Consider the following 24624-nt stretch of genomic DNA (forward strand, 5'->3'; position numbering starts at 1 on the left):
TTCTTTGTTTCCATCATGCAAAGAGGAAGGATGGAAAGTGCTGTTCTCTTTCATACACCAAAATAAAGCTAGTTTTTAGAGCTTTTGACTTGAACTCATTTTATATTTATCCACTTCTCCCGGTACCTTCTGTGTGTTTTTACAGCACGTCGGTGTGCTATATTTGTTTGTTTGAACCATGGGGAGGCCGATGTCTTACATTTATATGTGGTGCAAATGTGATAAAGCTGCACTCTGTATTCAGTGGCAGTGTAATCCAATCTCATGCATCATACCTGGAGAAAAACTGCCGGTCTGATTTTGTTTCTTGACAGTTTGAAACTGTTGTTAAGAAAACTGTGCGGACTCCAGGTTCATTCGGTTTCAGCCATATTGAATGATCATCCGCAGCAAATTGAATTTGGTTCGTTGCCACCGAACGACCGATATTAAACCGTCATGATTTTGCTTGCCTCTGGGACTTGTCATCAATTTTGATTTGGATAAAAATGTAACTTAACATTTCTCTCATAACCTTGGAAGTAACACTTGTCAAAACAAAGCGGTGAGAACGGATTTGTAGATGGCCTCGATTTGTTAAAAGTGTCTGCTAAGTTTATAGTCGACTGATGGTTGACCGGTTGATGGCGCAGGTTTCTAATAGTGTTTTGTTGGATAACATTGTTGAACCGTGTTGCTGAGGTCTTGTTTACCACTGTTTGGGGTACATGTGCTCTTATTTTAATAAACAAACAGCACTTCTCATCGTGGCAGTGGATCTTGGCTCCAGATTGCTCTTCGGCCCTGCGCATCTCATCCTGGGAGCTTCGCCAAGAATTTAGGATAAGAGAGACTGAATATTAGTTGGCGCCGATGAAGCGAGAGGCAAAAACAGAAACCTCTGCAAACTTGCCGAAGTCTTTTGGGAGATGGATTTCACTTCACTGCAAAGGAAGGAGGCAGAAGCAGCACATGGTCTTGAAAATGTTTTCTCCAGTGGTACTTGTAAATTCAGACAAGAAGGACCATTACCATTACTGCTGAGAAACACAAGGTCAAGTTCAGCAAGTTGTCAGTTCAAGTTAAGAAAATGGCAGGTTTCAACATTCAGTATGGTTTTATACCCCATGTGTTTTTTTTCTTTTACATTTTATAACGCAACAGAGAAGCAGAGGTTGGCTTCACATAACTTTATAACTTGTTTTAGTTTATTACTTAGCTGTGTAAAAACTAAGCCCACAGTTTTGGAAGCTTGGGTTTAAGCCTAAAGCTGTAAAAGCTCGCCATACACTACCTGCTTGGCACTAAACGACACACGTGATGTGTAAATAAGCGAGTGTTTGCTAAGAAGTTGCCGCTTCAACTTAAAAGCTGAACCTTGTGTCAGTTTTGCTTCTCATCACTTCTCGTCGTGGCAGTGCATCTTGGCTCCAGATTGCTCTTCGGCCCAGCGCATCTCATCCTGGGAGCGCAGGATGAGAAGTCACATTCCCCAAATTGCTTAAAAAAATTAATTGTCAGGCTTTTCTTTTCTGTTTTAATAAAAAACACCCAAAGAAAACTTACTGAAAAGGTTTGATTGGATAGTTGCCACTGTCGTCATGCCCTAATGCAACCCATAGTCTCCTGTTGAGTGATGAGCACAGCATAGACACTTCCAGCTGTAAAATTACAGTAACTGCACATAGAGCTCTGCGTGTAGCCGCTTTCTGACAGTTGACTAAACCAAATGTTAAAATAGTGTGTGTGTGTGTGTGTGTGTGTGTGTGTGTGTGTGTGTGTGTGTGTGTGTGTGTGTGTGTGTGTGTGCGCGCGCGCGCGCGCGCTTGAGAGAATTTTACATACTGCTTACATCAGTGCCATGCATTTAACAGTAATCCAACATTTGCATACAATTGTTTCTGATGCAGCCTGATAAGGTGGCACTGACATGGATTACAGCAGCTATCCTGTAGTTGTCTAGACGGGACAATGCCAGTTAGTCCACCCTTTCATTTTGTGGCTGACAAATAGGCTGCATGGCTGAAAACTCTGCGAACACACACAAAACAACACAACAGTAAAATTAGCGCTTGTGCAGCATCTCAGTCTTGTTTTATGCAACGGGGTATTTGTTCCTCAAGCTGCTGAAGCACAGAATGCCTCAAAATATAAAAGCACATCGTAGCATCAGGTTCTCCTTTGATTTTGACAGTGAGAGGCACCTCCAGACCAATAGAGAACCAACGTGTTTATTGGTGTCACATAATTATTGCTGTATTGTTATAGTGCGTCTGGGTCATATTGGGCCTGTTTAATGTAGATAAGTGGCAGGCTGTGTTGGTGTTTTGTCTCATTTGGGTGCGAAAAATGAAAAACAGTTGCATCTGAGTAAGTGCTACACACCCGTAACTCACAGTGTAACCTCACACACGGCTCGCCAATAAATTCTGACCCCGGCAGGCACTGTCCTTGCCTGCATGTTTTTAAATTGCTATAGACAATTTATAGCCACTATTTTGTTGCTTTCAGAAGTGCACCTCAGATTAAGTGCATTCACGCGTATCACTTCTACAGACGAAGCGTTATATAATCCACAGAGATCATTGATATTCTTAAACACTGTCTTTATTAATGTCTGTTTAATGATTCTCCTTAAAATTGTTGTAAAATCCACAAAACAAAAGTGCAAAAACACGAGCAGTTACTGTTGAGTCCTGTCAGTCCTCATTTGGACATTGTGCTCATTTAGATTCATATTTATTATGTAGCTTTTATCTCTTTCCTGAAGCTTCTTTGTTTTGCTCCTAATCTACTTGTATTTGACTGCTGTTGAAAACCTTAGGAGAACTTTGAGAAGCCTAAAAATGTCTGTACGTGCTTTGATTTTTAGGTCTACATCACCATAAACCTCTCTGATTAAATGTCAGTAATTTAATTTATACTTGCCTCTGCAATGCATTATTTTGATACACGGATTCTCCTCCAACTGAGCGAAATAAACCTAGCATGCAGGTAAACATAAAGTGTCAAACGTGGGAGTACAGCCCTGTGCAATATCACCTAAAAGACTGATTATTCAGAACTGTGTCACCTTACTGGGAATGTGTTTCTCTAAGCTGAGCAGAGCGTTTACTCGCATGTAAACTTGGATCTTTTATTTCTTCCGTACTTTGTTTGTCCACTGACTTTTCTTTTTCTTTTTTTAATCGTCTTTCGCATCGATTTTTATGTGGCGCCAAATCTGGAGAAGTGTTCTGCCATTATTCATAAACAGTCTGGAGGGTTTATGTTGCTCTGCCTTTCTTTAAAATCTTCCAAAGGTATATTGGATTGACATTAGGTGACGTACTTAACCACATCACAGTGTGTCTGCTGTGTGCTTTAGATTGTTATCATGCAGGAATATTCCTCTGTTGCCGCGCTTCTGGAGGCTGGAGGTCATCTCGTCTGACGGGAGTTTGTCATATCCTCAGGCATTCACGGTGACATCTGTGTCCTCTTCCAACACTTTTTGTGTCCGTGCAGCCCATCTCATCTTTATTTCCACCTCCTTTCTTTACTCTTATGACTATGCATTCACTGTGGCAGTCTTGGGCAGGTTCATGTGTAGCCTGCTGGATTTCATCTAGGGCTGCCACGATTAGTCGACTAGTCACGATTACGTCGACTATCAAAATCGTCGACGACTGATTTAATAGTCGACGTGTCGTTTGAAGCTTTGTAAGATCACAAAAGACGCAGGAATAAGTAGCAGGATTTAAGAGTGCAATAACGGACTGAAACAGAAGATGGCAGCACTGCATGTACAAGGATGCCAGCTGCCGTTAAACCCCGAAGAAGAAGAAGTAGCTCTGTCCCAGAATTCATAGCGCAGCCCAGCTCAGTTTCCAACAATGGCGACAGCTAGTTAGTTTTAATATTACTCTTATTATTCTTTTTGGGCCACAAAATAAATGTTTAACATATTTTCAGGCGAGAATGTAGCTGTGTAAACCTCAAATATCTGCTCAGTTTATCAAGACACCACATATTTTCAAAAGCGCTCCGACGTTTTCGGAGACGTCTGTTACCCACTAGCTCGAGTGTTAGCCGGGGGCAAGGCTCACTAGAGCCGGTGAGAACCCCGGACTCCCGACAGATCGTTTTCAAACCCACCGCCGTCTTTCGCTACTCAGGTTAAACATATACAAGTCACTTAGATAACTTAAAAATTTTATTGTTTGGCTTTTTTTAGTATTTTATTTGTTCCTGAGTAAATCGGTTTGGCTGAGATTAAAGTTATAGTTTTTAGACAGCTGAATAAACGTCAAGCAGACAACTGATTATCAGAAGTGTGAGATGGTAGAGAGTTTACTCCGGTGTCCTGTTATATTTTAGATAGCAAGGAGTTTATTAAACTTCACCGAAACAATCTGCAAATTTCATTAAAATTTAATAAACTACCATCTTGTCTTTATTTTTAGTTAGCACATACCTTAAACACTTAAAGCTGTAAGCTAATGATAGTTATATAAGAGCAGATTCATGCTGGTGCAATAAGCTGAACGCTGTACGTCCAATGGATGCATGATCTGATTAGTTGACTAATCGGTGACTAGTCGACTATCAAAATAATCGTTTGTGGCAGCCCTAATTTCATCAGAGGAAAATATCAAAAATATTCCCATTTGACTGAAGGAGGTGCTCCCAGTGTCAGTCAGGCTTCTTTTCTGGTACTTTAGCAAAGTGTAATCTTGCACCTTTATGTTGAAGAGCAAATGGTATTTAGGGGGGGGGGGCACTGTCCATAGAAGCTGATGTTATGCTATTTTCTTCACACTGCCTGAGCCAACACAGAAGCTGTAATTTCCAGCGATAACCCCTGTGCCCAGGGTAAAGCACTTGTCCGTCTGTTTTCAAAGATGTGCAAGTAGTTCAGTGTGTTTGGCAGCGAACAGCCACTCTGATTCTGAGTGGGACCATGGCTTGTTCTCTACCTCCTGATTATTGCTTCAACTGTGTTTAATATTTGTTTTTCTAATGTATCATTAGTCTCCCTGAAGAACTGTTAGATCAGTGATGATTTTAGACAGATGCAGTCCATTCAGTGCTTTTTCTCTTTTGCATATAAGTCACACTTTAATAGCTCCTCTTGTTAAGGTCATGCCAAGCATGTCAGTTGGTCCAGACTCTCCAAAGCCCCTCTGTGTGCGTGTGCGTGCGTGCGTGTTGTGTCCTTTCTGTATGTTTTGGTCAGCAGAGTGTTTTTCGCTGTGAAACTCTCCCATGGATGCCGTTTTTACCCAGGCTCTTTCTTGTTATGAATCGTGAACTCTGACCTTAACTGAGACAAGCGAGGCCTGTGACTCTTTAGATTTTGTTCTGGGCTCTTTTGTGACCTCCTGGATGAGTCCTCGATGGGAAATGAATTTTAGTAGGCCGGCCACTCCTGGGAAGGTTCACCACTGTTCCAGGTTTTCTCCATTTGTTGATAATGGCTCTCTCTGTGGTTCGCTGGAGTCCTAAAGCCTTAGAAATGTCTTTGTAACCTTTTCCAGACTGATAGATGTCAGTTCCAGCTGCTCCTTTAGATCATGGCATGATGAGTTGCTTTTAGGATCTTTTAGGCTTTACTTTGTCAGAAAGGTGCTGTTTAAGTGATTTCATTATTCAGTAAGTCTGACATTAATCAGTCCTGGGTGTGGTGAGGGAAATTGAACTCAACTTTGCATAAATGTGAGTAATCATTTAATTCATACTTTCACAAGAGGATAATTACTTTTTTACACATGGCCAGGTAGGTTCGGATTACTTTTTTCCCTTTAATAAATAAAGTCCTCATTTAAAGCTACATTTTGTATTTACTCAGATTATCTTTGCCAAATATTATAATTTGTTTGAGGATCTGAAACATTTTTAGCGTGACTAAAAGCTTTTTTTCACCTCACTGTAGGTGTAAAACTGGACACGATATAAAAAGATGAGCCTAGAGCAGAGTCAGGAGTGAATGGGCATGCAGTTTCACATCCAATTTTAAAATACTAAGACAGCGATGGTGAAAATGTTTATCTTAAGGATTCAAGGCGGTCTTCACAAGTCAGCGGTTCACATCACGATATCCACGCCATTTAAAAGGCGAGATACTCTTTTTCCGGTTGTGACTAATGCATTAATTAAGCGGCGATACAGTTTTAAGTCATTTAATAAACACAGCGGTGCTCTCACATGTATTGAATACTGTACATACTAGACAGCATCTTACAGTGAGGCTGCAGTGTGCTGGATTTCTAGAGCTTCTGGGAGTTGATGTAATGCAGGTCGATACTGTTGCCTCTGCGTTCACACTAACTCTTCTATGAACACTGGAATAACTTCAACTGAAGTGAAACTAACTCGCTCACCTGGCCGTGTGTGTGTGTTCCACAATGAACATCTCTTGATTCTTCTGTCATCAGCAACAACAAAAAAAAAAAGTCCTATTTCAGTTTCTTTTTCATTATCTCGTAGTCGCTTCTCCCACCTTCATCTCAACATAGCAACACAAGCTAGCTGGTGGAAACATGCTGCTGCAACATGCTCTGATTCAAAACTGCTAACTACTTATACCCCATCTGTGATGTTTTACAAACACATCTTGAATAATTCAGCACATCCTCATCTGCCTAATGGGCTCTGCTTCCCTCCGGGTGCCTAGTTGCTATTTGCTTCATTCCAGCTCTTATTTCTCTCGTGTTTGTCTGTATTCCTCTTTCTTCTTTCCCGTCTTCCCTGTTGCTGTACATTTGAAAGATACTTTGTTCACCTTTACAGTGAACTGCACTGGGACCGGGAGTGTTTTAAATTAGGAGTGTGGGTATCTCAAACACTGCATAGTTTCTTGGGGGGGGGGGGATCTAATGACAGAAAGGCTAGATATCAATACATGTGGCTGCTACATTGCTCCCTCAAGATTTTCCCAACAGTTTTTTTTGTTTGTTTAACGGTTGTTGCCGTTAAAAGCAAACATGTGACACCCTTATTTCTGTAATCTCACTTCCTAACTTGACCCACTGGTTATAGTTTTAAAACTGTCTTAAGGGCCCAGTGAGAGTTATAAATAGTGCTTCCATGTTAGTTTTTTCAGGCCTAGTGTTTGTAAAATTAGGTTTCAATCCTAAACAGGTAAATGTGGTTAACTGACAGCATACAAGGAAAATAGTTTGTCCTAATGAGGAAAAAAACCCAACATCCCAATTCAGTGAAAAAATAAAGCTGTCCTTGTAATGTGTGACATTTCCTTTTGTTTAATTTCATGACAGGATTCTGGCACAGCTTTATCAGACATACAACAGAAAGGCAGGCGTGATATCTGTTTGCTTCCAAACAGTCTCACATTGTTTTCTAAAGAAGCCGGTCAATAATAATCGCAGCCACAATCTGATTTCCACCCCACACACAACAGCAAAACCGTCTAAATAGAGGCCGTGTTCTTTAGCAGATGAAGGTGTGCACCTCGCACGATCTATTCCTTCAATTTCCCCACTATTACCAACATACAAATGTTACGATATCACAAATGTTCACATTTAATACTAAAGCTTCCTGTGGAAAAGTTTTTTACATTTTTGGTGTAATTTTGCAGTCAAATAAGGAAATACTGTGCTGTACTTCTCAGCTTAAAGCCAGACAGCATTTAAAAGCACAGACACACAATTAGAAAGTAGCTTTGTAGTTGCGTTGTGTAAAGCGACCAGTGTGTGTCTTCAGGCCTTCTTATAGAACAAAATGAGTGGGTGTGCGTCAGAAGTTAGTCAGGGTGGTCTCTTCCTCTGCTGGTACCCGTGTAAAAACCCAAAACTGTTCTAGTGGTTATCAAACTGTATCTTTATTGATGTATACTGAGGTGTCAAAACCGTCATTATGGGTGCGGGGAGGTCGTTAAATGTCGTCTATGTTGGTGTAAAGTGTATATGTGGTGGGGTTGTGGAGTAGCAGCTGCCCGTTGGTCTTTACTCCAGTGTAGATGAGACAAATATAATAAAATGATAAGGACTTAAATTATGCACAAGTGTGGAGAAAAAAAACATGCTTTTCTTACAGGTATCCCTGTTCATTATTACAGAGGTATAAGTACAGCTGGCAATTTAACTGTCACACTCAACTAAAACTCCAGCATCAAACAAAAAGTCGAATGTGAACTTTATGAAAAGTTTCAACATCAAACTCAGGTGTCTGTCTTTAATTAATTTAGTAATAGGAAAGCGTTCCAATTAGACGACTCCTGCTGGTTAAATTTAGCTTTAGATTTAGATTCCAGATTTAAACATGCCACTGCTGACTTACAGTGACGCGAGCAGAGTGCTGTGTCTCACTGATGCTGAGCAGCCTGCTGGTTTTTGGATGTTCTCAGATTTTATCTTTGTAATTTTTTTTTTCTTTACAGAACGTGGGGCAGTGCAGGGACTGTTTAGGTTAATACTGTATCGACTGTGTCTGGGATAGGCTCCAGCCCCTCTGCGACCCTGAACTGGATAAGTGGTTAAGAAAATGGATGAATGTATTGATTGCTTACTCATGAGCAAACTTTTTTTTTTTTGGTCCCAGAAGTCATGCAACATGGTCTCATACATGACGACTGAAGTGCAGCACGCAAAGACCTCCAGAATTTAGCTGCACATTAGTTAGACGGGACACTTGTGGCTGTATTTAGAGCACACGTCCAGCCACTTGATGATAATTCTGAGCGTTGTCGTTGTGCGTGTCCGTTATCTGTGTATATCCGAGAACATCAGGGTTTTGAGAGAAACGGCCTTTAGAGCGATTTGATATGACAGCTTTCCCCCCTCTTGTGATTACAGCTGTTAATTCGTCTCATCTGTCAGGAGAGCTCGAGGGTGGATATTTGTCCATGCGTGCATGAATCGCTCGTGCACCGCGATGCAAATTAACACTTCCTATTCTGCAGCGTAAGCACTTGCCCCCGTGGTGTGCAAAGTTTACATTTCTACCTGAAGAGTGAAGGAGGAGAAAGTGGAAATGAAAAACTGCTGTTTGGCAGTTTCTTCCACTTTGTTTCTGTTTCCCTGCTGTGCACTCTCGTTGCAACTTCCTATTAATTATATTGTTTTAAGTAAATAACCTGTTTACAGTTGTCAGGGATATGTGTGGGTTGGCCGGGGAGTTCATATATGTGTTTTCTAATTGCCTTTAAGGGGATTCTGTTGTTAATCTTTTAAAATGTATAGCAGTGCAACAAAACTTTGAGGCTGGTGTAACATTTCAGTGACTATTTATACATTCCTGCATACTCGTTTTCTTCCTTCCTTCGCTTTTTATTTCTTCTATGAAATGAATGAAAGTGTTGCCTTCATTCATCCCACACGCAACAACAAAAAAACAAATGGATGAACTTGTGTGTCTGTCAGCCGCATGGTTGATTCTCAGTGGGAACACCATTACTAGCAGCTCTTTCGTACTGCAGGGAATAGTTTGCTGAAGAATTACAGGAGAAACTATTCCTCTTTAAGGAGAAGTAAAACACTGTGACAAGAAAAGAAAAGCGTTGGCAGATCTACTTTTTCCATTTTGTAGTTCTTTCAAAATAAAGTGCTTTGTTTTGTCCCCTTCCAGTGCAGTGTGTTTGCTCCGCTCCTAAATTTTGATCGGTTCTGTTTGATTTAGTAGATCTGCTTAGATCAAACTAACTGACTACTAGTTGTATTGTTATTATACCCACCGAGGCATGGCATATCTCTTGCCATGCCAGTTGCAACATTGTACTGGGGGTCTTAGTGGGAAAGCTGTACATTAAAACTCATCTCATGTTTTGTTTTTCTCTCTCTTCTTCTTTGTGCAGGATCTGATGGCCAAAGTGCGAGCCATGCTTGCCACCTCCAAGACCTTCCAGCCTCCCAATTCTTAAAAAGGACGTTGCTTTCTTCTGGATGTGACAACTTTTGCCTGCAGGCGAGTGGTATTCTCCGATTTCCCGGAGATTTATCTGGCCCGCAGCTGTTTCAGAGCCCTCTGTTTATCCATGATTTATCAGTTCATCAAGAATTGAGCATCGACAGTTTCAGTTTGATTGTGTTACGTCTTGTGCCAAGTCGTAAGTGTGAAGTACGCTGAAGTGAAACCTGAGCACCTGGTTTCACGGCCGGTGTGAGAAAACCGCTCATAACACAGGAGATTAAGTCACAGCTATGTTTTTGGTGCACGGAGAATCAAATGTGAAATAATGTTTGCCTCCTGTTTTGAGATGCTTTTCTCCTACGAGTCACTCTTTGCAGCATCAGCTGCAGGAAATCTGGAAGCTCTCCTTCTATGAAGGCTTATGTTTGGATAATTTAATTTTCCCATCATTTTTCCTCATTTCCTTTTTCTCTTCAGCGCCTACTCTACTACCTGAGAAGTAATTTGTTTTTACTCTGTCCATCAGCTGCAATGTGCAGCCTTTGAATTTTGGTTCCTGGTTTGTACTGTAATGAGTAATGCAGAACAACTTTCTAATCCAAAATGAAATAAAAGTTCTTTTATGATTTACGTGTGGCCTTCAGTTGTTTTATTTTAACAAAAAATAAATAAACCGTCAGGAGAAGAAAATGGATACAATGCAGGTTGTTATAGTGCATTAGATATTGGAAAAATTGTACTTGTGGCTAAAAAAAAAAAGATTACATAATTGGAACATGAATATTCAAATATAAAATGATTAGAAACTAATGATGCATTCTCAATCATCCAGGAAAGTAAATCTCCAAAAGTTGATTCTGTTCATCTGGACGTAGCGTTTTGTGGGAGAAACGTTTCGTCACTCAACACAGAGCGAATACCATCCCCACTGACACAGCAGCCAGGGAGGCAGAAGAACAGCACATCAAGAAGGCCCTGAGTAAATGTGGTTATCCCAGCATCTAAAGGAAGCTCCAGCCAATCCAAGAGAGAAGGACAACCGCTGCCCCAGCAAAAACCTGTAGTGATCCTGTATGTGTCCGGAGTATCCGAGCAGTTGAGACGCATTTTTTCTAAACACCGTGTCTCTGTGGCTTTTAAACCCCAAAACACACTGTGCCAAAAATTGGTCCACCCCAAGAATCGGGTCCCCCGACGCAAACAGAGTAATATAGTGTACGCTGCCAGGATTTATACATCGGGGAAATCAAACAACCTCTGGCGAAGCGGATGGCACAACACAGAAGGGCTACCTCGTCAGGCCAGGACTCTGCAGTCTATTTACACCTACAGGCCAGTGGACACTCTTTCAAGGATGAGGATCCTGAACACATCCTGGACAGGGAGGAACGCTGGTTTGAGCGGGAAGTCAAGGAAGCCATTTACGTGAAAAGGGAAAAACCATCTCTGAATCGACGAGGGGGCCTAAGGGTACATCACCATCTTACAATGCTGTGATTGCAGCCGTTCCCCAACTCTCTCTGAATGGTACTCATGGCCATTGATCAGTGGTCTTTGATCAGTGGTTGTTGATCAATGGTCATGACAATTTGCATAATTAAGATTAAGGAACTGACCTCCCAGCCCATTGTTCCTTCAGTGGGCTGGTTTCAGTCATTATGCAAATGTACTGTTTATAAGATTGGAGAAACAGTCAGCTGAGACTGAAGAAGTCACTTGGATGAGTGACGAAACGTTCCTCCCACAAAACGCTACGTCCAGATGAACAGAATCAACTTTTGCAGATTGCAAACTAAGTAGAAGTGTCATAATTTATTCTTAGGATGCTTTCCCTCTTCACCAGCTGGGATAATGCCCTTGGTATTTGTTTCAAAAACACTTAAAATGTGTTTCACAGAATTAACGAAGGGAAAAAAGACAAAAGATCCATAGTGACATGACATGTATTATTAAAAAACAAAGCCAGTCTATTTCTATAGAAGTAAATTAATATATATAGAGGGAGGGGAAAAAATCAAACTGGAGCTTATCCCACAGCAAACCCTCAGCACAAGTATAACTCCCCCTTTGATTTAAGCACTCTGCACTCTGGAACCTCTGATGGTAACTGATTCTCTGATCTGAGGGGTCTGAGTTCAAAATAAGGTGGTTGATCAAAGTCTGAGTGTCGAGATATAAAATGGAGTCGTACTATGTAGTGATCAAAAGTGATCAATAAAATTTGAAACTGGATTCTCTGTGAATGGGAAGACACTTCTAATCGCCACAAACGTGGATTAGACGTGGTATTTGTGTGTGTCTGTGAATAGATTCTGTCTGTATGTTGGAGCAACACAACCTCCTGTGCACGTGTATCATACACTGAACAAAAATATAAACGCAACACTTTTGTTTTTGCTCCCATTCCCCATGGGATGGACGTAGAGACCTAAAATTCATTCCAGATACACAATATAACCATCCCTCCCAAACAGTGGTCACAAATCAGTCCAAATGTGTGGTAGTGGGCACATCTGCTATATTGAGATAATCCATCCCACCTCACAGGTGTGCCACATCAGGATGCTGATCTGACATCATGAGTAGTGCACAGGTGTACCTCAGACTGCCCACAACAAAAGGCCACCCTGGAATGTGCAGTTTTTTGCGCTATTGGGGGTCTGGGGACCCAGAACCGGTCAGTATCTGGTGTGACCACCATTTGCCTCATGCAGTGCAACACATCGTCGCATGGAGTCTATCAGATTGTCAATTGTGGCCTGTGGAATGTTGGTCCACTCCACTTCAATGGCTGTGCGAGGTTGTTGGATATTCGTGGGAACTGGTACACGCTGTCGTATACGCCGGTCAAGCACATCCCGAACATGTTCAATGGGTGACATGTCCGGTGAGTATGCTGGCCATGCAAGAACTGGGACATTCTCAGCTGCCATCTGCCCTGAACAATGTGAACCATGATTCATCTGTGAAGCGCACACCTCTCCAACGTGCCAGACGCCATCGAATGTGAGCATTTGCCCACACAAGTCTGTTACGGCGACGAGCTGGAGTCAGGTCAAGACCCCGATGAGGACGACGGGCATGCAGTTGAGCGTCCCTGAGACGGTTTCTGACAGTTTGTGCAGAAATTGTTTGGTTGTGCAAACCAATTGTTCCAGCAGCTGTCTGGGTGGCTGGTCTCAGACGATCTTGGAGGTGAACCTGCTGGATGTGGAGGTCCTGGGCTGGTGTGGTTACACGAGGTCTGCGGTTGTGAGGCCGGTTGGATGTGCTGCCATATTCTCTGAAACGCCTGTGGAGACGGCTTATGGTTGAGAAATGAACATTCAATGCACGGGCGACAGATCTGGTTGACATTCCTGCTGTCAGCATGCCAATTGCACGCTCCCTCATTGCTTGTGGCATCTGTGGCATTTTGCTGTGAGACAAAACTGCACATTCCAGGGTGGCCTTTTGTTGTGGGCAGTCTGAGGTACACCTGTGCACTACTCATGATGTCAGATCAGCATCCTGATGTGGCACACCTGTGAGGTGGGATGGATTATCTCAATATAGCAGATGTGCCCACTACCACACATTTGGACTGATTTGTGACCACTGTTTGGGAGGGATGGTTATATTGTGTATCTGGAATGAATTTTAGGTCTCTACGTCCATCCCATGGGGAATGGGAGCAAAAACAAAAGTGTTGCGTTTATATTTTTGTTCAGTGTATATGTAGCAATGTAATAATTTCCCCACGAGTCAAATGTAACCTCAAGGGACGAATGAGTGCTCTGTCTACATATAACAGGCAACAAAGAACCAATTTTAAATTGTATTTTTACAAACCAATATCTTTTGTTACAGCAGCCTGTCACAAAAACACATAATCTGTCACCATTTCTTTAGTAAAATCTTTGAAAAATGTCAAAGCTAACACAGTTCGACAGGGATAAAATAGTGGTTTTGCAACAATAAGGTGATTACACAGAGCCATTACCCAAAAACTCAGCATATTTTAGCTTGCTGTGTATTGTGTACTTAAGATACTTGTCCTCCACTTGTCCGCCTGGAAAAGTGGAGGACAGAAGAAGTGTCAGGCCTGAAAAAAGTTGTCATTGTCCAAATATATGTGAACCCAAGTTCTTTTTGTTTTTTGTTTTTTACCTGTTCACTGAAACATATTTCAGTTATAGTCATATAATGGACATGGTTATAATGTGTAGACTCTCGGCTTTCATATGAGAATATCCACATTCAAATTGGATGAAGGGTTTAGGCGTTTCGGCCCCTTAACATGTGCCACCCTCTTTTTAAAGGGACCATAAGTAATTGGACAATTGACTCAAAGGATATTTCATGGGGCAGTTCCTTCATTATGTCATTATCAATTGAGCAGAAAAAAGGGCTTGAGTTGATTTGAGGTGTGGTGCTTGCATTTGGAAGATTTTACTGTGAACAGACAACATGTCAAAGTGGCAAAAACTGCAGTTTGGTACAGCTTGAGAAAACAAGAAAGACAGGAAGCACTGGTGAACTCAATAACACAAAAAGACCTGGATGTCCATGGAAGACAACAGTGGCGGATGATCTCAGAATCATTTCTATGGTGAAGAGGAATGCTTTCACAACAGCAAACCAAGTGAACAACACTCTCTTGGTGGTAGGCGTATCGATATCCAAGTCATAAAGAGATTACTGCATGAAAGTAAATACAGAGGATTCACTGCAAGGTGCAAGCCACTCATAAGTCTCAGGAATAGAAAGGAAAATTGGATTTGGAACAGCTCATGATCCAAAGCACATCACATCATCTGTAAAACACGGCGGAGGCAGTGTGATGGCATGCATGGCTGCCAGTGGCACTGGGACATTAGTGTTTAGAGTGTTTAGTGATGACGTCTCACAGGACAGAAGCAGCCGAATGAATTCTGAGGTGTTCAGAGACATACTGTCTGCTCAAATCCAGCTAAATGCAGTCAAATTGATTGAGCAGCGTTCCATAATACAGATGGACAGAGTTTAAGACTTCGGTCTCATTGTAAGCAAAGGGTTTTCAGCCAAGTATTAGAAATTGTCATTTTTATTTTCAGTTATTTAATTTGTCCAATTACTTAAGAGCCCCTGAAATGAAGGGAGTGTATTCAAAAATACTTTAGTTCCTCACATTTTTATGTAATCTTTTTGTTCAGCCCCCTGAATTAAAACTGACAGTCGGGAGTTCAGCTGTATCTGAGTTTCATTTAAAATGGTCATTGGGGCCGCAGCCAGTGGTGTTGGAGATCTTGTCAAAATTGAATTAAACGAAGGTCGAAAAGTATCATCAGATTTGAAGTTGCAAAACCAGCTGCAAAGAAAAAAGCACAAACACTGGAACAGTACCAGTCATGGATTGGACTTCAACATTACTGAAGCAGTGTAGGATCATCTTGACAGAGAACAGAACGAAAGGAAGCCGACATCCAAAGAAGAGCTTTGAATGTCTTCATGAAGCCTGGAGAACTATCCCTGAAGACTTCTTGAAGAAACTACAAAAGAGCTTCACTAAGAGAGTTCGGGCTGTGTAGAAGAATAAAGGTGATCAAACCAAATATGGACTTTCAATCTTGTTAGAATTGTAAAAATATTTTTTGCCTTGTACACTTTGCATTTTTCTAGAAAAATACAAAGACATTTGGGGTGGCACAAGACTTTTGCACAGCACTGTATGAGCAGCAACTACCAACAATCAATTTCAGCTAAGAAAAAGAGCCACGGTGGTGTTCTTGTCTCTATATTGATTGAAACAAACCACTGAACGGCGTGGCTGGTTAGTATGTCACTTACTGCATGAGTGGAATTAGTGAAACAAGTCTGAAAGTTTGTTAGAGCTGCCTTAGCTTACTGAAAACACATCTTCAGTTTGATCTGAATTATCTGATATCAATCAAAAAGGAAAGGTCCCACCACTAAGTACTACAAAGTAATTTCAGAGATTTAAAGTATTTATTTGTCGACATTTATAACAAAGGAATGAAATGCTGTAATTGTCTGTGTGTTATTGGGGATTAGGTGACATTGTTAAACTAATTAAAGCAGAGAAACAAGTAATTCTAAAGGGGTTTTGTTGTGACTCCCTCTCCATTAAGACAGACAGGTGTGCAAAGCTCAACAGCACATTTACCCCCTATCTAAGTCTTTCTCTTCTTCTCTTTATTTGGGGTGCCCAGCTTATAAGGAAAATAAAAAAGATTTCCTGCCCCCAAGCAATAACCTCTATTGACTGCATAAAGTTTACTGTCACAGCAGCATTGCAGCATAAACCTTGAAGACTGTTGATTGCCTCATACCCTCCAGGCAGCTGCTGCGATGGCCCTTGCGACCCAGTGCTCACTTAAACCAGGATGCAGAAATTGTTGGTAAACTCCAGCTCGAATTACTGGGGTGCGAGCGCTGGCTCACCGGTGATTAAATGTTCTGAACCATAATCCATTTAAAGCCATGTCTTTAATCACTAAAATGTAAAACCTATTTTCAAACAGGCAACTAATTACAAAATCACTGATGCTTCTGTTTGTTCTGCTCACATTTAAAGTTTTGCTCCAGCAGCCTGAGCAGAGCGCTGCAGAGCCCTGCAACGCTGTGGCAAGGTGATAATAATCCATTACATTAACTGTGAGTTACAGCTGTGTGCCAGCATGGCAGTGTTTTCAAGTTAGGCACACTTGAGGGATATTTAGCGCAATAACTCAGATGACCTGACGCGATAGCATCTGGAGGACAAAACTTCTTCAGTCGGAGAAACAAAGTGCTCTGCCATCCAAAGTCAGCATGTTCCTGTGCTCTATATGCACCATCACACACATCCTTAGTGCTCCTGCTGATGCAAAATCTCTACAGAGAGCAGTTCAAAACCTCCTCTGACTGCATTAATACTCAGTTCTGCCCCCGTGCCACCAGGGAAACTCTACAGAAACATAACTAGAATAAAGGAAGAGCTGCTTCAAGCCTCCGGCCGTGAAAATGTTTCCTCCCTTCAGAAAAACATGAACAGATGACACCGACACACTTTGCTTTTGATGGTTTGTTTGTTTTTTTCCCTTCTATAGTAATCCCCTCTTATGAGCTTACCTGTTGTCATTTCCCTATTTGGTATTAACTCTGCTTCCTGCTGTAATGCTTAGATTATTAAAGAAGACATGTTACCACTTCACCAGTGTCAAACTATTACAGTAAGCATTGATACTACTGACTGCATTATCTCTTAACTTGTATCCCTGCTCCCTTTATGAAGTCTTAAAATGTATTTCAGAGAAAAATCTACAGCAAGCACTTTTAAGGGGGTAGCTGTAGCTGAGGAGGAAGAGTAGGTCATCTACTAATCCACCAACTAAAGGTTGGTGGTTCAGTTCCTGGCCGCTTTATTCTCCAATGGGTTTATTGGAGCAATAGCAATATTTTCTAAAAACTTGTCCCTTTAGTTCAAGCCCAAAAATGCTGGAAAGATTTTGCATGTGTTCAATCTAACTTTAGCACTCTGCTGTCCAAAGAGGGCTCGGGGGTGTTGTTACGTTTGGTCTACTCAACTGGAACTACTTTGTCCAAGTTAGTTGTCCAATTCAGTTCAGTTCAGTTCAAGTCAACTCTATTTATATAGTGCCAAATCACAACAACAGTTGCCCCAAGGCGCTGCATAAGGTAAGGACCCTGCAATAATACAAAGAAAACAGATATACCCAACAATCAGATGACACCTCCGACCCCAATCTCAATACTTACTATTTAGCATATAGACAATTCATATACATATTTTTTCATTGAAATAATAAATGTAAAAATGTAAATACATCTGCCAGAGTAATATGACTCAAAACTTTTTCCTTCCAGCCTCTGCTTCTATCTGGTCGATAGAGGTTTTTAATCACATTTGCACTGCATAATGGAAACAGCAACAATTGTCTCCTAATGAAGTTAAAAAGCTCTTAAATCTTTCTCTGCAAATGAGACTCTTAAAAAAAGGCAAAAATAATCTGTCGATAATCAACTAAATTTAATTAAAATCACGAGTGTCTATTGAACACAAAGTCTTGCAACCCAAATGTTTATGGGTAGAAATAGATTGGAAGGAAATTGCTTCTCTAATAACACCATGTATCCAATTATGTTGCAGACTTTTTTTTATCTAATCATATAAAATCTGTAAGGAGTGGGGTTGGAGGGGGGAGAGTCTCACACAGTTAAGGCAGGAAATGTTTTACAGCAAAAACAGCAATATAAGAAGAGTTCACATAATTTACAGCAAAGTTAATTAAATCCATTCACTGATGAAGTTGGTAATATATTTAGCATATTGCAATAGCTAGCAATATATCCATCGATCACTACAGTTAACATTCACAGAGGCTGTGCCATGCTGCAGGGAGTGAAAGCGGAAGGAGACATTTGTTTCTGCCATCAGGCAACAATGAGCTGCAGCATCTCAAGACTGGTGGGGTGATGTGGTACAGACTGACATCACGCTGACATGCTCTGGTAAGAAACAAACCTGAACCCACACTCCACTTTTCTTCTTTTTCTTCTTCTTTTTTTGCTTTAAGGAACTGAAGCCAAACATTTGATGGAAAAAGTCAAAGGAGAACAGCAGTAGGTACTGAAAACTAGCCTTTTTTTTTCCAAACTCAAAGGTTCTTTATTGATTTGAAACTAAACCTTTAGCTGAGTGCAGAAACGTTCAAGTCAGGTTCAAAAAGAGATAGTGGAACAGGTCCAAATGACGGACTGCAGTATGTCAGTGAAGTGTGAGCCTTAAGTCAAGTTACAAGTTCTTCAGTCAAGTCTGAAGTCAAGTGCAACCCCCTTTGTGCAGACATGAACGGTTGCAGGTGAAAAGACATCAACACCACACTTGTTATAAAACATATCGCTAAAATACAAAAGGCAGCTTAACTGCTCTGTCTTCTACACTATTTGGGGAGTCGTGATTTGTGATCACATTCTTTTATACCGGATCTAATCAAATAAAGATTTAATTAAATAATATTTACCTGAAGGTGCTCTCACATAATAATATGTGGAAGTGGGAAATAAGTGGGAACATATATCATTTTAAGAAAAATATTTTGAATTTGATGGCAGCAGCAACTCTTGAAAAAACATTGGACTGGGGAAACAAAAGGGTGGAAAGTAGAAAAGTGAAAAACTTCTCTGGCCAAACAATTTTTTTAAATTCTTCTTTTGGGACATTCCTCTCCCAAATGTCCAGCTGCTGGTCCCTTTGGTTCTCAGATGTTTATGGACTTTTGTTAAGAAGAGAGGATCCCAGTGGTGACAGTGGTAAACCTTTAGGCATGTCCCAACAGGTGTAGGCCCCATGACGGACTGGAGACATGACATCTTCCAACTGGCTTGGAGAACACCTTGCTGTCCTCCAAATTTACCTTGTCTCAATTTCTGCTGCTTCATCTAGATGGGAGAGTCAGAATTTGATGTAAACAACATGAAAACATAGATCCATCCTGCCTTGTATCAACAGTTCAGACTGCTGCTGGTGGTGGTGATGTGTAGGGGATATTTTCTTGGCGCACCACAGCCTGCCTGAGCATTGCTGCCAGTCATGTCCACCCCTTTAGACTGCTTTCACCAGTTTCATCTGTACAGTTTATAGAAGACAGACAACAATCAAGGCAGAACCATAGATTTGGCCCATTTCTCAGATGAATAACGAGACTGTTTGTTACACGGTTGAATGATCTAGAACTGTTTTCCGTGTAAATAAACTACCATGTAAAAATAAATGCATTGGGGTATGACTGAACTAAAGTCAGTAATAACTGATAAATAATTTAAACTCAATTTTTGGCATTCTATTATTTCTATCAGCAAGTGTCTCGCCTTGATTTGTACAACACACAGGTCAGAATTTCAGCAAGAAGTTCATCTGGCCAATCCAGTGTGTGTGAAAAGACACTTATTTTATTATTTTGGTTCTTTATCTGTCTGCACAGCTGCGCTGCCTTTGATAAGGAAGGCGAGTGATGCCTTATGCAGCATTTTTCAAGGGGTAATTGTACGCTGCCACTGAGGAATAGATAAGTATGAGTCAAACAGAGTCTAGTGAGGAAGATTTATGTGAGGGATGAGCCTGTATCCCTTTATTACTAAAGCAGATAGTCTTATAGTGCTTCTAAGCACGTATAAAGTTTTGGTAACTCTCAGCTCTTTTGGCCTATATTACAGATGTCAAAAAGAGACAAGAAACAAGTTGCTGATACTATAGACTATTTCCCCCTCATCTTATGCCCTTATTATTACTTTATATATTAGCATCTTACTTTCCAAACAAAGAGGTATTGGTTATTCTGTAGCAACAGTCACATTAAATCACAGCAGAGACCAAGTAGAGTTAACCTGTAGTTAACTCTCATTCTGTTAAAAGGCTGCAAAAATCATGAGGACTGGGATGCATAAGGTCTTCTGGACCTCCATTCTTCTCCTTGGTGTCACATTTAGCACTTTTTAACTTGGATAATTAAAGTGTGGACTGTAAGGCGTGATAAATAGCTGGAATAAAGTGGCAATACGTGTGTCTTGTATGTGGATGTGTCAGGTTTTCTTTTTTTGTTTGTTTGTTTGTTTTTTTAAAACAAATAATATGATTGCAAGTAAGTGATAAATTCTGCTTAACCAATAAGACAATCATGAGTCAACAGGGGTTTGTGAACTGCAGAGTGTCTCCACAGCGGAAACGTACTGCTGGTACATCAGAGGAACAGCTCAGTATGAGCAGCTTGGAGACAGATTTAGAGAGGAGAGGCTGAGAAGGTGTGGGCATGTGCAGAGGAGGGCTCGTGGATACATCGGGTAAAGGATATTGAAGACGGAGGAAAAAAGGACCTCCACAGAGAAGACTCATGGGTGTGCTGAAGGAGGACGTGTGGCTCGCCGGTGTGACACAAGAGGATGCTAGGGATAGAGTGAGATGGAGCTAAATCCCTAAAGGGATCAGACAAAAGAAAAAGAACTGCAAGTGCCCATGACTTTATGTAAATAATACACCACAACTGCCATACATGTGAGCCAGTGTTGTGTTCGCTGACTTCTGATCTGCTTTAAATGGTCAAAAATTCATCTTGAAATTCAAATGCAGTATTTTTGATATTTTTATTTCTTTACTTAGTGGTTATAATCTAACCTTGTATAGCCGGAACTGTTTGATAATTGACAGAAAATTAACATTGTTGGAAACTGGAGTGTTCATTGAACCATCCATCCATTCACTTCCGCTTCTCAGGGTCGCGGGGGGCGCTGGAGCCTATCCCAGCTGTCATAGGGCGAGGGGCGGGGTACACCCTGGACAGGTCACCAGTCTGTCGCAGGGCCAACACACAGGGACAAACAACCGTTCGCACTCACATTCACACCTAGTGACAATTTGGATTATCCAATTAACCTATCCCCACAAGCTGCATGTCTTTGGACGGTGGGAGGAAGCCGGAGTACCCGGAGAGAACCCACGCAAACACGGGGAGAACATGCAAACTCCACACAGAAAGACCCCGGCCTGATGTTGGAATTGAACTCAGGACCTTCTTGCTGTGCGGCAACAGTGCTAACCACCGTGCCACCGTGCTGCCCTGTTCATTGAACCTTTTCACACATTTCAACACATTTTTTTTTTTAACAAGAAATTGTAATAATGTAAATTTGTTCATTGAACCTTTTCACAAATTTACATTATTACAATTTCTTGTTAAAAAATGTGTTGAGCAATTTATTTAGGCTTTTCAGGGGGGAAAATCACACTGATGATGCAGAGGTCTCAAAAAGCTGCAAAAACTCATGTATCAAATATGATATACTGGACGTTACAGGATTAAAAACAATTATGATACCCCACATATCCTTATTGTAATAGTGGGATGGATATGAATACTCCCAACTTATACGTATCAAAGTTTGTGAAGGTATTCATTGCATCGCATTTAAACTCAGAGCAATTTTTTAAGGATGTGAGGGTTTGTATTTAACGAAAGTGTTTCAACTTAAACTTTAAAGTATAAAGTATTTTATTTAATAATTTTTTGGTATTATATGTGTTTTTTTTTTGGTCTTTACACCTCACCAACAAGTATGAATGACGAACATACAAAACACAAAGCACAAAACTCCAAATACTGGCAGATCAATTGTGATGTCATGGCTGGCAAACTTGTGACTTACTACACTGGCACTCATAAAGCACTTTGTAGTGAAAAGAGGTCCATTATCTCTGGGCATCAGATCCCACACATGCCATCTTAGAGCATCAAAGAGTGACAGTGGAAAACAGCAAAGCAGTCATGGCTTATGACCCTATGAGCTCATTTTGAGACAGATGCACAGCAAAGGCACAAATCTGAAGCTGTTGCTCTTGGATCAGAATATTATGCTCATATTTTTTTTTTTCAAACATCTGCCATATTTAGAGGACAATGACAAACTTTCAAAAGCCTTCAACCTCACAAAAGGGGCAATACTAAAGTCTTATTATCATGACACATTAGTGCCAATAACCCATCAAAACAAAAACAAACAGGTCAATAAGTCATTTAAATAGCTACTCCAGTCTGCCTGCTCAAACCCCTGTCAATGGTGGCCATAATAACCACAAGACCTCAGCCAAACATTAAATCACAATTTTATATGTAATCAAATCAAGCTCATCACATCTGCACTGATTGATTCCAGACTCGATTACTGCCTGGCATTTGCAATTTCATTAACTCATACTGGCAGAGAGAGACCGTGTGTGTGTGGGTGTGAGCAAGACACTGAAGCAGGATGAGAGTGTGTGCAGGACAAAGTGACTCAGGCAAGCAGTTAGAGAGAAACATGAGGGCAGGGGAGTGATTTGTTTGCTTTACGGGACCTGAATGCATTGTAATTCAGTGAGACATGTGAGGGAAAAGGGAGGAGGAATAAAAAAGAAAGTTGGCGGTGAAATGGAAGTGTTCGATCTCCAAGTGCATTTCATGTCTATATTCTTAATTTTATGGTGAGCATTAAGATGATTCAGTCCTCAAGCAACCGTGACAGGAGAGAATTTGACATGGCACTGATGTACCATATGACTTTCTTTTTTCTGCGCTTGGCTATTTGGTGTTTAATTTTAAAGAAATACTGCAGTACTTTAGTGTAATCATGGTTCAAAGTTCCAATATATTTCAAGTGGCTGTGACAGATGTGGTCTGACCACCAAGTAGAAGGAGCTACAGCAGAGTCAGGACTCGGAGCACCTTGGCCACAGATCCAGACAGAGACACAGTGGTCTAATTAAGACATGTGGCAAGAAGAAAGAGAGCAGACTGGCTGAAATCCCAGTGGTAAACACGGTCGAGGATGAGACAGATGTAAAGATTTTCTCTGTGTCTGTTCATATTCTATCTATCTATCTATCTATCTATCTATCTATCTATCTATCTATCTATCTATCTAATTCTACAGTCTGTTGATCGCTGTGGAAGCTGAAAAATCAGAGACTTCTTTAACGTCCCTCCTTTCCGCCTTGTTGCCACTGGACTTAAATAGACCACTGTGTCTCTGTCTGAGACAAAGGTGCCCTCGCTCTTTGCTTCATGTAGCTGCTATAGTGAAGGCGGTGGTAGTGGGGGCTTGAAGTCTGTCCCACTTAAACCGAGCAGACGATCTGCTTCATGGCCCCATCCGATCCACTTAATGTGATTACTGTCCTAAATGCTTTGCCTGTGTTCAGCGAAGCTATCCTGGATATCTTTTCATTACAGCCTGAGCTAAAAAAAAATAATCTCATTTTAGTTAAAATGCATTGATCTGCTGCAAGTTGCCAGTGTAATTAACAGGATTATTAAAATGATATCTAATTGTTGGTTGAACTATCAGCATTTAAATGCAACAAAGAGAGAACTGGTCAGTCTTGTTTCAGTCTATGTGGATTGACTATCCTTCTGGGGCTTGTTGTAGTTTGTATTCTACAGTACCTGTATCTGTCTGGGGCTCTGCAGTAAGCTACATGTTTTTAAGATGGATTGAGTGGACAAGCTGATGGCTGACCGGTGCCAGTGTGGCATAAAATTTCATTTGTGTTTCTCACTAGATACGTGTTTAACTTTCTTATGCACGTGGAAAATGCCTTCTTCCTTTCTCATCTTGCACCCTTTTATTCGTTCGCTCACCCTCGCTGGCTCTAATTTTCTTTTCCGTCATTCTCTCGGACATTTTTCAATCATGTTGTGCACTGAATGACAGAATGGTTACACATAGAAAGATCATAACCAAACTGAAACTTGGAAACAAAAATACAAATATGTACTTGTAACCAAACATCATCCAGTCGAGCCTTCCTCTTGTGTTTGCATTACATGGCTTCGGACAAAATATAATGGGTTTTTGGTCTAACTCAGCCGTCAATCACTCCTTCACGAGCCTTCCAGTATAGGCCTGTCATCAGTACCAGCTCGATTCCTGTGTTATCTTCATCCCTTATCATTTCAGCTGTTCCCATCTGCTATCTTTTGCAATTGTCAGAATTTTTTTTTGCCTGATTTGATTTTGACGTCCAGCCAATCTGCAGACACTCTGATTTTGACCTACGTGTCTGGTCCCAACTGTTGCTGTAAATTGCCTGTACATCCACCTGGTGCGTACCAGCGCCTACATTCAGGTCCAAGTACCTCTTGCTAGTTAACCCACCCTGACCTGAGTTACAGCCAATTTTGGAGAACAGACTGAATAAATTATATTCCTTTGGGTAATTTTTTTTTTAAAGCACACACGTTTATTATCTGTGACAATGGTGAGTCCATCGAAAATGAGAAT

General features: G+C 41.0%; 1 protein-coding gene across 5 annotated transcripts in view; it reads left to right on the forward strand.

Moving 5' to 3' along the window:
• The window catches only part of sfswap (splicing factor SWAP), a 55333-nt gene extending 44872 nt beyond the window's left edge, over positions 1–10461 (forward strand). For all 5 annotated transcript variants that reach the window (XM_086300499.1, XM_086300501.1, XM_086300500.1 and 2 more), the window contains one exon: positions 9776–10461. In XM_086300499.1, coding sequence (XP_086156625.1) covers positions 9776–9841 — 66 coding nt within the window. In that variant the 3' untranslated portion in view covers positions 9842–10461. The remainder of the gene's footprint in view (positions 1–9775) is intronic.
• Positions 10462–24624: the final 14163 nt, after the last annotated feature.

This window comes from Aulonocara sp. 'chitande type north' Nkhata Bay, linkage group LG7, assembly GCF_057382095.1.
Source record: "Aulonocara sp. 'chitande type north' Nkhata Bay isolate Kocher_YH1m ecotype deep benthic linkage group LG7, A_spYH_male_GT1.1, whole genome shotgun sequence".
Taxonomy (NCBI): domain Eukaryota; kingdom Metazoa; phylum Chordata; class Actinopteri; order Cichliformes; family Cichlidae; genus Aulonocara; species Aulonocara sp. 'chitande type north' Nkhata Bay.